Here is a 17,480-nt window from a genome sequence, read left to right on the forward strand (position 1 = left end):
TCTCTCCCTCAGACACAGACAAAACGACAGTAGCCGCCAAAACTACACACCGTTTAACCGAATCCTCCTGAGAGATGCTTCAACCATTGATCAGAGGACATTTTTATTTAAATTTTAAGAGTTCGTTCAAAATCGGTGGTTCAATAGGAGCAATTAGAACTTCGATGTTAACTGAGATACAATCAGATGCCATTATATATGTTGATCTGTAATTTTGATCGCTCTGCTTCGTGGGAATTATGTGATGCGCAGTGAGATTTGCTTAAGGTTACCCTATACCTTTAAAGGTGTCTCGCGTTCAAGCGATGTAGCGCGTCCGTTTTAAACTGTAGATACCTGAGCCCTTATATCAAATTAAAGCTTATAGAGCTGGTTATTAAATTATACCAAGAATTTTGAAATAAAGTAAATTGTCGAATATTTTACGACCTCTAAATGTGAGCGTCCGAATCACCTTTTGAAAGCTACAAGTCAATGCGAATTTTAGTTTTTGCTAATTTAATTTGCTCTTCAGTTTCCGGACCCAAAGCGCTAAAAAAACCGTGTCTGCATATTCAATTGCAGTGAAAAGTTAAAGAACATTTTCGAAATAGGATAAAAAAATGTGGAGTGATCGTGGAAAAATCGCTCTCGGAGAAAAAATATTTCGAAAGAAAAAATTTGCAGACATGTTCTTGTTGTTTATACGTTAAACTAGCTACTGTCCAAATTTGAAGGCAAACGAACAAATTCCCTTTGAGTTTTAGCTCTTTAAAGTGTCTCTTCCAAGTAAAAAATTGATTTGAGAAAACAGTACTAAACACTCGGCAATTCATTTTATTTCAAAATTCTTGATATAGTTTGATAGCCATCTCTACAAGCTTTAATTTGATATATGGGTTGAGGTATCTACAGTTTAAACTGGACGCGCTACATCGCCGCTACATTGCTTGGACGCGAAACACCTCTAAAGGTATAGGGTAACCCTTAAGGTGCTAGATTTTTCGAGGAAGACTCGGGTGAACTTTATTCAGGGCCTAAACTCCCAAACATCTTGTTTGACATTCTTCTTTGATTCCGTCAGTTTCTCTGTTGCTGTTGCTTGTAACGTAAATGAGATGTACTTACAGATTCCCATCCCTCCAGAAGACCGTCCGAAGTTCAGATTTCTTTGAAGGAATATGGAAGTTGGGCGAAAGCCCGGGGGGGGGGGGGGGGGTGGGGTACTCCTATATATGGGCTATATAGGTACGTGCCGCGGAATAGCGGTATGGTTTTGAGGTTTTCGGTCCTTACATAGGGTATCTTTTTTTACCCTTTTGTTACGGTATTCCTGGTGTGGTCCTCTGATAGGGTGGCTAAATTGTATTATCTAATAATGGAGTGTGAAAACGCCCGCCTAATAGGGTGTCATTTTCCGGGTTTGGACCTTAAAAAGGGTATCAGTTTACGCCTTCGCAGTCCTTAAATAGGGTTAGGTTTCAAGAAACTTCGCGGCATCCCCTATCCAAAATTCGCGGGAGTACCCCCCCCCCCCCCCTGGGGTCGAAAGCCTGATGTGAAGGAATTGGAATGAGTGGTGTTCGGTGACGCTTCTGCCCCGTTTCGCGCGCACGATGTCTCCCAGAAGAACGCAAAAACAGTCAGAAATAATTTCCCCTAACAGCTTACATAGTGAACAAATCTAGTTATATGGATGACTTTTGTGAGAGACAATCAAACTGCATTTCAACTGGTCCACTGAAGAGCTTCAGGCCATGTGGGCGAAAGCTGAAACGAAAGCCAGAAAATTGCTGAGTAACTCATCAGATGTACTGCTTACTGTTAAGAAATGCAATATTTACGGTCAATGAGAATCCTTTCCTTATGAGTTTTAAGCTTTTGATGCTAGAGCTGTTAACATGTTCTCAACTTAGCCTAAGTAAGCAAGCGCAAGGACTGATGATATTACCGTACTGAGCCCTAGATCGAAGGGTTAAACACTTACAGTCATTCCTAAGGAGCGTCGAGCCTTTGAGATCGATCTTACAGAGAGTTTACCCGCTTACCAGCGGGACGTCCGGACCTTTGTAGTCAAAAAACCGACAGAAGAGGACGAAATAACCAAGCGGATTATTATGAGCAAAGGGGTGTTCGATCCTTCAAGTCTCGTGAGTCTGTTTGAGAGCTGACACGAGACCAAAGGGTATCAACTGGAATGAGCCCATCAAGCGTGAAATTTCTCATAGATCAAAGGATTGGTTCTCTCAGTTTGAGAGCTTTCAAGACGCCGGTGTCCCAAGATACCTTCACGGATCAAAGCCAGAGAAGTCGATTTCAGTGCAAAAACTCGTTGACGCATCAAGTGAAGCATATCGTGAAGTGAGCTATCAGAGAATCGAGTATACCTTAGGTTGCTTTGGTGCTCGTATCATCGCGTCCAAAATAAGCTAGAGTTCCGCGTGATGCCATTTTAGGTGTCCGTTTAACGCTATCAATCGTTACCGCCCTTAATATTTCGATTGCTAAAACTCGATTCCGGTCCGGCAGCACAATCGTCCACTTGAATGCGAGGAAAAGGCAAGCAGTACCGTCCATGAACTTAAATATTTTTACTTTTCTTTTCTTTTTCTTGTTTTTGTTTTTGCTTTGTGTCCCAAAATAGCTTACTGCATATAGCTGAATCCATGGGCAATAAACCCTTTATGCCTCTGCCCGTCTGTAAAAGTAATGACCAAATAAGTAAATGGATTTCTTTCATATGATTTCACTAACATAAAGGTTTTATTATGTCTACAGATGTCGACTCCAAGGAGCTCTGTTTTTCAGGAAACAGAAACAATGACAATCTTAGATTGATTGGTTCTAGTGGAACTCTAAAAGCCCCTCCAAAATACCCAGCTGGCTTAATCTGCACCTGGCTCATCAGTGTCCCAGAGGGAAAGACGATTAAGCTCTCTTTCACCAAATTTGATCTAAATTGGCATGCAGGCACCTGTGGAGACTATGTTGAGGTTTTGGATGGGCAAGACACTTCTAGTAAAACTCTTGAAAAATATTGCGCTTATCAGGGTCCAAAACCAAGAGACGTTCTCTCTAGTGGCCGTTACATGAAGGTGATGTTTAGGGCCGAATTCAAGAGTCGGTATTTTGAGTGGCCAAATGAACGTGAGGGATTTGTGGCCAGGTTTAAAGCTGTCACCAAAGAAAAAGGACGTAAGTACTTCCCACAAATTAAGGGCAGTTTAATCGTAACTGACAACGTGATTTAGTGTTTAATGACTTGTATATTACGGCTCTTTTGACTTGTCGGAACGTATGCTTTTAGTTTTATTATATGGCTAAACTTGTCGAGACGAAAAATAGCATTCTGATTGGTTCCGCCTTGGCGGTTGTAAAAGAGCAGTAATAATATCAAAACTTTAATGAGCTAGCTCGTTCGGACTGCATTTGGAGAGTATTTGTCTCGTTCTTTAAGGTGGCGAATATTTTTCCAACTGGGCCGAACAAGCTAGTCCAGCAATATTTGTCTCGTGTGGTCATCTGACCAGGTGAGAGTTTTCATGGGAACTAGGGAACTAGTGGACTGAAGTAGACTAGACTAGACTAACTCCTAAAAAAAACCCAGCAGATGTCGCAGCAGGAAAGCTGTATCTTCAATTTTCAGGCGCAGAAGTCTAGAACTTAACCTCAGAAAGCAGAATTTTCCGGCTCTTGTTTCTACCGAGTGAAACGAAGCGAAAAGGTTGTTTACCTTTACAGTTGACCAGGAACTCACTTGTATGTCTTTTTTCATTTCCTTTTTCAGATGGTTTGGCGATAACAATCGGTGTTGCTGTTGGCATGGCATTTTTAATAATTTTTGGCCTGAGCGTCGTGTACCACTCTAGGCGAAAACGGGCTTTAAACGGGGGAACTCGCCGTGTCTCCAGAATTCCAATGACGACAAACACCACGTCAGCTTCCGACACAACACAAACTTCTTCACCTCCCCCAGAGGCACTAGCAGACAATCCCTTTCCAGCCCTTGAAGTGGGTCATGCTTCATTCCCAACAGAACCAAATCTCCCACCATACCCTTTCCCTGACGAGCCACCACCACCTTACTCTGGAATGGAAGAAGCTCCACAGTACCCACCTCCATCGTATGAATGGTCGGAAAGCAATGCTCCAGCCCAGCCCTCGGCACCATCAGCGGATCAATGAAATGACTTTGGTGTCAGAAGTTTCATCAGCGGCTCTACATGGACGATATTATTACAATAACAAGTTGCATGGTAATTTAAACTACACCGTAAATGATCCGATAGCCGCCCTGGCTCCTCTAGCAAACTGCACCAAGTATCTATTAAGAGCCCTCCTTCGCTCGTTTAATAGGTATTTTGTGATAAACGCCTCTCTTATAAAGAGGCCCCTTCGAAAAATTGTATCACCCCAAAAAGGCAACTTCTAAACCAGCGGTCATGTAGGATCTACTCAAAAACTTCCAGTAGTCTTGAGAGCCCATAGGCATGTAATGGGGAAGTGCCCGGGAAATTGAAAACATCCTTTCTAGACGATTCATTGTAACCGGTCATCGGCTCACTTGGATTACTTTCTTGTCTTTTGCTACGTACTTAGCACACTTTGTTGTAAGTGCAATCAAACTTAATAAATGCCCCTTTGTAATAGACGCCGCATATGTTATATATGCAAATAAAAAAAAATAACACAAATAAGGTAATAAAAGCCCCGGGCATTTAGAAAGTCATTTACGGTTTTCAAAAAAAGAAAAATCGCGATAAAAGTACTGACGCACGAAATGTCAAGTTTTTTTTTAGTGATTCAGAAAATGTACATGAAACAGCATGTTTTGTTTATTTTTATTAACTTAGTAATGAACGCATTCGAGTCAAGCATCAAATGCAGCGTTTAGTTAGCTTTAATACGCGCTTTTATATTAGTGAAAACAAGTGAGCCTAAATTTGACGAATCATCCGTTGCTTAAATTCTGATGGTATTTATTACCTCCGCACTTAACCGCCTCAAAGGATGCTGTCGTGCCAAGAGGGAAAATTCAATGACAATGACGAATTTTATTTTTTCTTATTGTATCCCCTTTCAGTTGAAGCCCCTTTTTAGCAACAGACCCCTCCCCCCCCCCCCCCCCCACCAACATGTCGCTCTACTGTAATGGTGCCACCCCACCTTCCCCCCTATATTTCAAGTGTTGGCAAACTTGTTATGATCAATAAGGGCCTATACGGCTTTCATAGATCTGTAACACACTTAAGAAAAGTTGGATGACTAGATAGCTCACAACTTATACTAAGATGTCACTTTGACTAAAATAAGGATTTGTATAAAAGTAAAATACTATATTTGCTTATTCGCTGAAGTCACAACGGTGTATTTAACAATTATTCCACGAGCGCGCGTTGGATATGAGATGATAGATAGCCAACGAGGCGCGTAGCGCCGAGTTGGCTATAATCATCTCATATCCAACAAGCGCAAGTGGAATAATTGTTTTATTAAAAACAATCAAGAAATATTGCTAAATCTTACTGATTTCGCTGTGCAAGAACAACCAGCAGACAATTTAATGGTCGCCATGGTATAATGGCTCATATACCATGGCCGCTAAGCCAATCAAATCCCTCGAATTGCATTATACAATGATTCAGTTTTTAATAATTATTATTAATCTCTCCAATGGCTATGTAGTGGTTCAATTTTTGTTTTCCTTTCAGTGGTCGCTGTATATGATAATGTTTGATAATGAGTATCAAACAAAGAAAATATAAATTGAGCCTAGGTTTGAACGACAACATCTATCTTAACTCAATCTCAAGAACTACCACAGAATCCAAATGGCAAGTTCGCGAAGTTATGTATATAAAAATTATGAAATGGCTCCCTGCCGACACAGAAACAATTCCCGGCAATTCTTGTTTGTGAAATGCCGGCTGCCGTCCATGGTGTCTTTTCCCGTGTGTAAAACGTTCGACTGTCCACACTACAACGGATGCGTATTCAATACTCACAAAGTTTAAAAGGTTCCGTCTTTGCTTTCCGGTGGTGAATTCCTCCTCCTCCTCCACCACCACCTCCCCTTCCTCCTCCTCCTTTAACTTCTAGAACATTAAATCTATAACAATGGCACTTGGAAAATAAATTCATTAAGATTGGATCAGATCACTGTCATAAAATGTTCGTTTTCTATCGATCTCCTATCACTCAGAAAAAGGAGAAATAAATTAACAAATCACTAAAATACACATCAAAAGGCTGCTAATTAATTACTTTCTGCTGTCGGCCTGGTAGCGGTTCGTTGCAAAATAAAATCGACTGGTTTGGCACAAGAGACTAATGTTGTTTTGGTTTCCTTTTCCACAGTTCCGTGGTCCGCGGTTCCGTGGAAAATCAGGAACCAAAGTCAAAGTAATAGTCGCAGGGTAGAGTGGGGAAAGGGAAGGGGGGAGGGGTGGAATTCATCTCTCATCCCGCCCCAATCTTCCTCTGCTAAGAAGAGCGCAGAATCTATTTTTGTTTGATTCCTGCTTCATCGGTTTGTCACGAATGATAAGTTGTCGATTTGGGCTCATCAGATAAGTCTTTGGAAGCAGAAATTATTCCTTTCCAACTGCGGCAGAAGGATTGCAAGGGTTTTTTGGCGAATACAAAAAAAAAAAAAGACTGAAGCTCGACCTGCAGCTGCACTTGACTAAAAAATATGGCACTCGGTAAGTAAAAAAGAAGCTTATAAACTTAAGGCCTGTTCAGGGTGGTTTCTATCACACAACATGTACTCCAGCTACTAATCGGCAGATAATCGTAACCAGAATTCTTGGAGTCGAAGGACGAGTCGAATATAGCCTGCTATTAGAGAGGATCGAGTGTACAGCGCTGTTAAATTTATAGCTGATTTGAGTGGCTGGGCTGTTTGTTGATTTAAGCTTAATTAACAGTATTTCGTAAGCTTAACTTAGCTCTTATTTTTAAAAATGGTAGCAAAGCTTACTAAGCTTAAGTACAAAACGAAATTGATTTTCTCGTGAAAGAAGTAATGTTCGTGAAATATCCATGTATTAAATTGCTTGATGATCGATTATTAATTCATAGGTAAATATTATGTTTATTCCTGAATCATGCCCTGATTACAACTAACCACTTCAGTGCGCTCACCTTATGGGAGGTGGGGAGGGGGTGAGCCAAGAGGGGCAGGAAGTGAATCGTAAGTGTTGTGGATGGGGCAACTGAATAGCAACTGTTGTTTGCTATATTTGCTTCTCTCAATTAAAAGCCTTATTAGCTGCATGTATAACTCTCTAGCCTGCTTCATAACCTAGGGGATGGATTGTTCTTGTCATAAAAATCCACATAAAATTAAGTAAATAATTATGTAATGGTTTAATTCCCAATTTTCTTTCTGGATTCCACATTAGCCCAAGTTGCTAGGATCCGTATGGTCTTTTAAACTGCATGTGCAAAATACCATTCTGAAGGTTTCTCTATCTTCTCAGTTGAGGTCTTTTGATGGACTGGTTAACCCTGTGGTACTGCTAACTTGTGTAACTTCAGAGATGCCAACCTCTGAAAATCTCAATAATTTCTGGAGAACTGATTTTTTAGTTTGAACCATCAACCTCCTGCCCGAAATTGCCTACACGTGCCTCTTTCCCCCAAACAAACTTGACACACTAATACCGCACCCTTCTCAGAAAATCATCCCAGCCCCTCCCCAAATCAACTCCTGCCAACCACCCACACCTTCATCCCTACTCCTAAAAAAAAAAACATTCTTTATATAAAAGGTCTTTCAGTCAAGTTGGCACAAAATTTGCTTGAAATTGGAGCATTTTTGTCCTGTGCTTTAATTGGTTGAACAAATTTGATCCAATCAGACAGTCCCTTAATTTAAATTATTTTGGCAATGACAGCAAAAGTGTATTTTCTTTGGTTGCCGTCAAAAATGGTGGCAGATTGGGTGAAACAGGCATGCAAATGCAGCCACGACACAACCCTGGTGAAAAACCTCACAGGATCTTCAAGGATCTTTGAAGATCTTCAAAGACCTGCGAAAGATCCTCAAAGACAAAGATCCTCAAAGGATCCTTACAGGATCTTTGAGGATCCTCCAAAGATCTTTAAAGATCCTGTATCTGCAAGATCTTGAACAAAGATCCTTAGGGAATCAATAAGGATCTTGCAAGGATCTTTCAAAGATCCTTGTAAAGATTCCTGCAAAGATCTTTGCAAGGATCCTTGAAGATCCTCAAGGATTAAATGAAGATCTTTAAAGAATCCTTAAAAGATCCTTGTAAAGATCTTGCAAAGATCTTTGCCAGGATCCTTGAGGATTTAATGAGGATCTTTGAAGAACCTTAGAAAGATCCTTGTAAAGATCTTGAAAAGATCTTTGCCAGGATCCTTGAGGATTTAATGAGGATCTTTGAAGAATCTTTAAAAGATCCTTGTGAAGATCTTGCAAAGGTCTTTGCCAGGATCCTCAAGGATTTAATGAGGATCTTTGAAGAATCTTAGAAAGATCTTTGCTAGAATCCTCAAAGATTTAACATGGATCTTTAAAAAACCTTAAATAGATCCCTGTAAGGATTTGAAACAGTAGCAAGTCTCAGCCAAGAAACTTAGTAACACATTGTGAAGGGCTCAATTTTGCCGTGCAAAAGACAAAACTTGCAAAAACCGAACACAAAAGTCAATAAGATGGTATACATTAAGATGATTGCACTTTACAAGTCAAGCTTTCAGTCAGCTGATTGATCAAATTATATTAATAACTTGAAGATTAACTACAGAACTAAGTGAACTTAATGAAGAAGACAAAAATGTAGTGAAAACGATAAAAGAAGTCATATTCAATTTCATAATTGAGCTGGTGAAGAGTTTCAAAGTTAACCTTGAGTTCCACACAGTCTGGAAAGATTAACCTGTTACCAACACATGGTACACGTATATTGAATCTAATGATCAGGGCTGTCATTAAGTTGTTAGCATGTGGCATTAAGCTTCTTACCTGTAACAATCTTGTCAATTTCTGACTAAAATGATCCTTCAACCATCAAGATCAACCGTAACATCAAAGTTCTTTCAAGGGAATTCAGGCCTAATAGCTGTTATGGGATAGGGCCCTTAATGACAGCCCTGATTTCATCAATTATTACAGTTACCCTTCCCATGGAACACATGCTAATTTAATCATGTTGGTAGTGCTTAAACACAGGACTAACATGACAAAGATGCAAGGCATCCATAGGAAAATAATTACTTTAGAAAAAGAAAATTAAAAAGGAAAATTTTTTAATGTTTTTTTTTAATAAGATCTTAATCAAAATTTGTACCGTGATCTTACAACCATTCTGATTAAGGTCTTACCACCTTACAATTATTATCTTGGTAAGATCTTAGCATAAATTAAGAATGACAGTTTTAAAAAACAGTTCTTATGAAGATCTTGAAAAACAAAGACAAAAACTTCTTGTTTGGTTCAATTCTTTATTAAGATATCTCATAATATCATACAAGAATCTTGACAGGATCTAAGAATAAATAAACATGCCCGCAATACTCTTACACTAACTGTGATTATCTCTTTACTTGCAATTGTACTGTTATTAACAATAAAATTTACTAGTTGTTTGTTGTGACATCTTGTACATCTTAATACTGTTTCCTTCAGTGTTCTAAGTTGATAAACGCAATGTAGACATGGGTGTTTCTAAACAAAGGCTTAAAAAATATGACTGTTAAGACTTACAGTGTGCAGTTTACAGATTGTATTTGCATAAAAAAAAACTAAATGCACGGTCCTCCACTGAAACTTACTTGTGAAAACACTATTACTTACAAACCTTCTTTGATGAATCTCAACTCCATTTAATGCCAAAAAGAGCAAAAATGCTTTGAATCATAATCCCTTTGACTTCCATGCATAATGTTAGCTTTTAAAATGAGCAAGAAAACGTGGAATCACAGCAACACTGGCAGCCATCTTGGATTTCATTCAGACTGCGAAGACTGGGCACCATTTTGGTCAGCAGTTATGCCACTGCAGGCTCGGAGAAAGACCGTTTCATATTAGATTTCAGGGATTTCAGGCGGGATTCAAATCTATACAGCACACATTTCCTCTGGATTTTGCCTCTGCTAAGCTAGAAAAATGATGGCTTCAAGTAGCAAACTGTGGACAACCATTTTTTAGAAAGAGTGTACAAGAGTGACAGGCCTGCACGACTCCCTAGTGTGTGTTTTAGCCTTTTTTTTATAGTTTGGCTCTCACGAGTATATCTTTGATCGACCGCCCTCTTTTGTAAGATATGAGGGGCGGGTCTTTGTAGATTTCTTTGAGCAATGGTTGTTGCTCTATTAAGTGCCAGTCTTTTAAGAGGATCTGTTTTAAGTTTGGCACTGCTGGGTGGTATTGTGTTACGAAAGGCAAGATTCGTTTGTTCTCCTTTGGTTTTTGAAGGAGTGCCAGTTTCCTGTTTTCAAATTGCACTTCTGAGAGGGTCCTTTGAACAAGGTTCTCGGGATAACCTCTTTCCCTTAGGCGTGATTTAAGGTTTTTAATTTGCTCTTCAAATATTTTTTTAGAAGAGTTTGTTCTGAGAAGTCTCAGAGCTTCGCCTTTGATGAAGCCTTTTTTGACCCCTGGTGGGTGGCACGAAGAAAAGTGCGTATATTGAAATGTTTCAGTAGGTTTGAAGTGCGTACGCACGTCAAGAACTGAATTGCTTCTGAATCTTTCACCTTTATAAATGTTTGTATCCAGAAATGTCGTCTCTGTTTCTGAAATTTCAGCCGTGAATTTAATTGTCGGGTGGTGTTGGTTTGCTTGTTCAATGAACTGTAGTATTTCCTCTCTGCTTAGAGTCCAGAGGGAAAATATGTCGTCTATATATCGCTTCCAAATGAGCGGTTTTAATGCGCTTTGGTTTAAAATCTCCGTTTCAACCTTAGCCATGAAGATGTTGGCAAAGGCGACTGCCATTTTTGTGCCCATGGCTGTACCATGGGTTTGTAGGTAGTGTTTTCCATAGAACTGGAATGAATTCTCTTGGAGAATTAAACTGAGCGCTCTTTGAAGTAGCCGTATAGGGATAGGAGGTTTGTTGTCGTAGAATTTTTCGTATGCTCTGCATACGGTCAGTATTCCCTCCTTTTGTGGTATGTTTGTGTAAAGGCTCGTTACGTCCATTGAAACAAGTATAGCGTCCACTGGGACTTTCGTTTTTTCTATGAAATTGACGAAGTCAGTGGTGTCTTTGAGGTAGGATTTTTGTTGTTGTGCTATAGGCTGAAGTAATTTGTCAACAAATGATGACAGTTTCTCTGTAGGGCCATCACACCCAGATATTATAGGTCTACCGACCGGAGTCGGTTTGTGTATCTTGGTAAGGGTGTAGAATTCTGGAATACGAGGCGGACTTGGTGTTTGACAAAGCCAGTTCTTAGTCGTTTCGTCTATGTGGTTGCCATGGTAGAGGTCGTTGATAAGTTGTTCTACTTTGCGATGTGTGTCAACTACCATGGGTGACGCAAGATTTTTGTAATGTTCTTCTTTATCCAGTTGGATTTGGCCTTCTTTTATTTTATCTTGCATGTTCATGACTACAGTTGTAGTTCCTTTGTCTGCCTTTTTTAAATTTATTGTAGTGTCACGCTTCAAGGCATTGATTGCCTCGCGTTCGGCGGGTGGCAGATTGTTTTTAGGCTTTGTTAATTCGATTTCTGCTAGTTGGCTCTTAGTCCTCTCCAAATAACTCTCAAGGGCAACTGATTGTTGTATAGGTGGTTCCCATGTAGATTTTACATGGAAAGGATGTGGTTTATTGTTTTTCCCGTGAAATATGTATTGTAGGCGCATTCGTCTTGCAAACATATTAAAGTCACGCAAGAGTTGCCGCCTTATTTGTGTGTGATTTGTCACGGGTGTAGGAATGAATTTGAGCCCTTTTGCCAGTAAATTGATCTGGTCATCTAGAAGTTCTTTGTTTGAGAGGTTTTTGATGTGTTTTTTGTTCGCCTCTGTTTGTATTTTAAATTGTTTCTGGTGTTTGATTTTTTTGCGTTCTTTGCGCTTTCTGTTTGCTACGTTTGTAGCTTGAGGTATGTTGTGTTTGGCCCCCGTGGGATGAGACTCAGGAAACAGTGTTGACGGGCCTGCACGACTCCTGCAGTTCGCTAAAAGATTGGTCTTAAAGCCTTTATAGCGTATCTCTGCTTCATGAGATGTTAATCTTGATCATGAAGGGAAAAACTCAAATATACTGAATGGAGATTTTTTTTATGATCATTCTGAGCCGTTAGGAGAAGTTCTTCATATGCCATTGGATATGCTAGCTCTTTGGCATTTGTTTAGGTTCACCGGCTCGGATTAACTGCAAGATATCAGACAGCGCTAAATAAATGCTATTTATGAAGACATAGGATCCAGGGATTTCTTAACTGACTCGTGATTTCATGCTTATCTGCAGTGAGATTGCAGGCTGTTCGTTTATCACGTATATGAGAGTCTAATAGATCCGTGTCTTTAGGAGACAGCGCTAAATATATGTCATCTATGAAGACATAGGATCCGTGGAATTCGTTACTCGTGATTGCAGGGTGTTCGTTTATCACGTATATGATATTCTATCAGATCCACGTCTTTACAAAGTTGATTACTGTTGTCTCTCGCTTTCGAGAGCTTTGGCATCTTGCAGTTGTTTTCAGCTCTGTTGCTCAGTTCGTGACTGAAAGACGAGTATTATGTTCTTGGAGCTGACATGTATCTCCATTGTTTTGTGCGTTAGCTCGCATCCGGCAGATATTCAAATCTAAGACAGTCATTAACTGTCATGGGAGTCTCTAGGATGCTTCAGCGATTTCTTCTAACAAGTGTTTAGTGTTGTTTCTCAGGCAAGACTGCAGTTTCGATTCTCTATGAATCTCATCAGTTGCCACTGAAAGTTCTGTCAGTGTACAAGAGTGACAGGCCTGCACGACTCCCTAGTGTGTGTTTTAGCCTTTTTTTTATAGTTTGGCTCTCATCTTGTAAGGTTCTTGTAAAATTCTTATTTCTTATTAAGAATCTTGATAAGATTATTGAAGGATACTTAATGAGGATCTTTGCAAGATCTTGGGAGGATTTGCATGAGGATCTTAATAAAGATCTTCAAGGATCTTTGAAAAGATCCTCAAGGATCCTTCATTTTCTTGCCAAGATCCTCAAGGATCTTTAAGGATCCTCTAAGGATCTTCAAAGATCCTCAAGGATCTTTAAGGATCCTCTAAGGATCTTCAAAGATTCTTGAGGATCTTTGAAAGATCTTGGGAGGATGCTCGAAGATCCTTGAGGATCTTTGCAAGATCTTGGGAGGATCCTTAAAGATCCTTGAGGATCTTTGCAAGATCTTGGGAGGATCCTTAAAGATTCTTGAGGATCTTTGAAAGATCTTGGGAGGATCCTTAAAGATTCTTAAGGATCTTTGAAAGATCTTTATGGATCTTTGAAGATCCTTAGAGGATCCTTAAAGATCCTTGAGGATCTTTGAAGATCCTTAGAGGATCCTTAAAGATCCTTGAGGATCTTGGCAAGAAAATGAAGGATCCTTGAGGATCTTTTCAAAGATCCTTGAAGATCTTTATTAAGATCCTCATAAAGATCCTCATGCAGATCTTTAAGGATCCTTAAAGATCCTTGAAAGATTTTCACCAGGGAATATTTCTTGGATTTATAGCTAGTTGATGTTTTACAAATAAGACACCAGGTCACTTTTATCCGGTAGATTTGGTCACCCACGATGGGAGAACGGGAGATTAATTCCGTGACTGGGAGACTTTGGATAATCCGGGAGCGTTGGTAAATAATTATTGTTAAAGTATGCATAAGCTGTAATTTATGTAACACCCTTACATACGCAAAGTGCATGTAGTTGATCAAGATTTAATTAACACTTTTGAGAATGTTGTCATTGTCTCACAATTGTTTTTACCTAGGCTTGTAGCTTGAATGATACTTAGTCTAATGCTTTTACAGTATTGGCACAGCTTCGGAGCAGTATGCTGTCAGGTAATTTGTCTGAACGTGCATAATAATTGTCTCAAGTCAGGGTTAAATTAATATAATTGCATGCTGTACCTTTTCATGTTTGCAAACACATGTGAAATGATTGTTTTTGTATGTTTGCCTCTTATTCATGTGCACTTTGCTAGACAATAGAATTGCATATATACCAACATATAGGAAGTAATTATTTTGACAACTCACTCAGAGTTCAGTGGAAAATGTTATACTGAATTTCAAAAACCTACAGTGTATATAAACAAAAACGCTTTGTCAATATAATTATAAGTTCCCCTAACATTTTGACAATACCATTATATTTATTCGATTAACTGCCTAATTAGCTTGAATGCCCAAAAAGTAAATGAGCACCCACCTTCAAATAAGCACCCACCCAGGCCTGAAAGCCCAAAAATGTAATAAGAGCCCACCCTAGCCTGAGAGCCCAACAACAACATTTCTATACTAGCCCAGCATGAAGAGAAGCGTCGTACGGTAGTCAGTGAACTTTTATTGTGTATTGCTTGTTCATGTTAGCCAACATGAAGCAAAATAAACTTGTTGTCCCTTGTTTTGTTATTCCCTAAAAATGACCTTGCTTGCTGAAAATGTTGCGAAAATAATAAGCAGTCCCACCCTCGAATAAGCGTGCCTTGACCCTCATGGGCCGGCAAAATTAAATACAGCCCAGGGTGGTTAATCGAATAAATGCAGCGGTGCATATATTGTTTTCAAATGTTTTTTTTTTTAATTTTGATAATTACGTCAAAAATCCAGTGCAATGACTGTACACGTTATTATAAGTGTGAAATGCATATCATTCTGAAAAATATAACTGTTAGTAGTACTGTGAGGCATATGTCAGCAAATTATGTCTTGAGTTCTTTTTCTTACTGTTCATGAACTAAAATAATATTTATATTTTTAATGGTTTTGATCTCTGTACGACATATTTTTCATTCCAGGCCTTCTTGTAGTGATCTGGACAGCAACAGTGTTGGCTCAAAATGGTAAGTTTGCCAAGTTTACTCAGTACTCCACTTTCTCAATTCTAGTGTAGACCAGTGTGTTAGCAGTGTTAGCAGAGGAATTTTGTTCGTCCTCTTAGCATGGGCTGGCAATTTTCATACAATCATTATGCTTGACTATATCCTGAACATAGAGAAGGGGGAAGGGGGAGGGGTATTAGGGAAGGAAATTAAAAAAGTTAAACCCTCCAATGTTCTTAAACAAAATTACAAGAGAAATGCAATTTTACATTTAGCTACAAGTGTTAAGACAAAAGTAACCTTTAATTAGGACAACTATATAGCTGTAGTAAAATTCCATCTCATAATACATGTACTCAATAGATCTTACATGGTGTAAAAACTTAATATAGTTATTAATCAGAGTGAGCATAATTATTTAAATTTTTCATGGTGCCAATTGTTTAAATTATTTTGTGCTTCTTACTGTGCTGGCTGAGTTCTGAACAATTTGATGCGTTCATCATTAACTTTGATTTTACCATCGCAACAAATTTTGAAAGCATCACTTCTTGTTGCTGACCTCAAAGGAAAGTTACATCTTTGGATGCATAGTCGTACCATTAATATCCTCCAAGTGTCATTTTTCATAGCTTTAATAGACTCTCACAGATATGGAGGGAAGCAGGCCCTCCCCAATTTATAATGCTGTAAGTTTATTACTCAAAAACATTGTGTCAGCTCTCACCACAGACTACAGTTTCAAGAAGTGGAATTGAAACATGAAATTCTTGTATTTGAACTGCGGATGAAAACATTGATAAATGAACAACCAACACACTAATACTGTTAAGTTATGTAATAATATTGCATCTTAACAGCATGCAGCTGCAAAAAGAAAGTTGTAGACATAATTATACATGTAACTGTAATTATCATTCATTTATTAAATTAATACATGTAGTTTCTAGAACATTGACCTGGTACATGTATATTGGCAGCACAATTAGTACAGTCATATAAAACTGAGATGTTATCAAAGTTGCTATTCAGTATTGTTTAATCTTTTGACAGGTTGCAACTCCAATCGTACTGACATCCGTACCGCAGAAACCCACGTTAACTTAGTTTTGTCAAGCCCCAACTATCCTCAGGATTATGACAGTAACACGGACTGTTTGTGGAGAATTCAAACTAACCCCTTCTCTGGCGCTGACTACATTATCAAAGTGACATTTCAGGACTTTGAGTTGGAAGACCCCCATAGTCTTTACTCCTGTAAATATGACAATTTAAAATTTTATGATGGCACATTACCACTAGAGTCTACCCTCCTGGGAGCATACTGCGGCACGGTTCGCCCAGATGTTATTTACTCTCGGGGAAAGTACCTGTATGTCAAGTTCCACAGTGACTCAACAACAACTTACAAAGGGTTTGAGTTGTATTATACAGCTGTTAAGAAAGGTAGGGAAATGAAGTACATGTGATACATCAAACACAGGGATCTTTCCAGGTTCTAGAGTCAGGGCATTATTTCACCTTTTTTGTTGTTCCTCGCTATCTGACGACGAGTGGAACGTTAATTTGAGGCCACAGAAATGTTCAAGATTGCTGGCACATTTTACAAAATTAATTAATTTATATATGGCATTGCATTCATTTGGTAATTAAAAACTCAACAGTGACAATAATTACACTGGAATATCTACTCTGAGTTTGTACATCAAAAACACTACAGTTCAAATGATACAAAATGCCATCATCTGTATTTTATGATCCGTTTATTCTTCAATGACTTTATTTATATTTATAATATTTATTATTGACTGGATGTTTTTACTTGTCATTCCTTTTCAGATGATTATTTTCTCCCCCAAGGGATCTGTAAATATATAATTAATAAACAAATTACAAATAATAATTGTAATAATCATAATAATAATAATAATAATAATAATGATAATGATGACAGGATGTCATCAGATGTCAAAATCTCTCTACGTTAGTTTTTTTCTGATTAATAATAATAATAATAATAATAATAATAATAATAAAATTAATACTACATTGCAATTATTAAATACAACTTGACAAAAAATATTCAACTGTTTAACACTCTTAGTCCAGTGCAGTTTATTAAAGCTATAGAAAACCATAAACAATTATTTCGATAGATTTATATTTTCAGTCAGTGACACAGGCATACTCGGAAAGAAATCATAGTTCTCCTAAAAGGAGCTGAACCTATGACCTTCTGATTACTATCTGAGATGCTCTACCACTGAGCTACAGGAGACTCATGGAAGCTAGGCTGGGCCATTAAACTATGTTCAAATGACGAACATCCTGTATACTGATAGCATTTAAATGTCGATGAGTGATATATGGGAAATAAATCTGATGACTCTCTCAAACCCAAACCAGTCACATACATTTTCCTGCGTTTTGTGCTGGTTACATGCAGTTGCTGGTAGGATTTGAATGTCAATATTAATGCACAC

At 38.6% G+C, this 17,480-nt stretch overlaps 2 protein-coding genes across 2 annotated transcripts in view; one reads left to right on the forward strand and one right to left on the reverse strand.

Annotated features, from left to right (window-relative positions):
• LOC146465386 (tolloid-like protein 2) overlaps window positions 1–17,480 on the forward strand; it is a 28,692-nt gene that overhangs the window by 5,979 nt on the left and 5,233 nt on the right. The window contains exons 5-10 of the mRNA XM_085128833.1: window positions 2,758–3,174; window positions 3,767–4,152; window positions 6,337–6,395; window positions 10,921–10,976; window positions 14,974–15,018; window positions 16,051–16,443. Coding sequence (XP_084984959.1) covers window positions 2,758–3,174; window positions 3,767–4,152; window positions 6,337–6,395; window positions 10,921–10,976; window positions 14,974–15,018; window positions 16,051–16,443 — 1,356 coding nt within the window. The remainder of the gene's footprint in view (window positions 1–2,757; window positions 3,175–3,766; window positions 4,153–6,336; window positions 6,396–10,920; window positions 10,977–14,973; window positions 15,019–16,050; window positions 16,444–17,480) is intronic.
• LOC146465387 (uncharacterized) lies at window positions 10,173–12,080 on the reverse strand. The gene has a single exon (XM_085128771.1). The coding sequence runs from the start codon at window positions 11,840–11,842 to the stop codon at window positions 10,223–10,225; it is 1,620 nt and encodes a 539-aa protein (XP_084984897.1). The 5' UTR covers window positions 11,843–12,080; the 3' UTR covers window positions 10,173–10,222.

Source organism: Pavona decussata, unplaced genomic scaffold (assembly GCF_977016875.1).
Source record: "Pavona decussata unplaced genomic scaffold, jaPavDecu1.1 SCAFFOLD_156, whole genome shotgun sequence".
Lineage (NCBI taxonomy): Eukaryota > Metazoa > Cnidaria > Anthozoa > Scleractinia > Agariciidae > Pavona > Pavona decussata.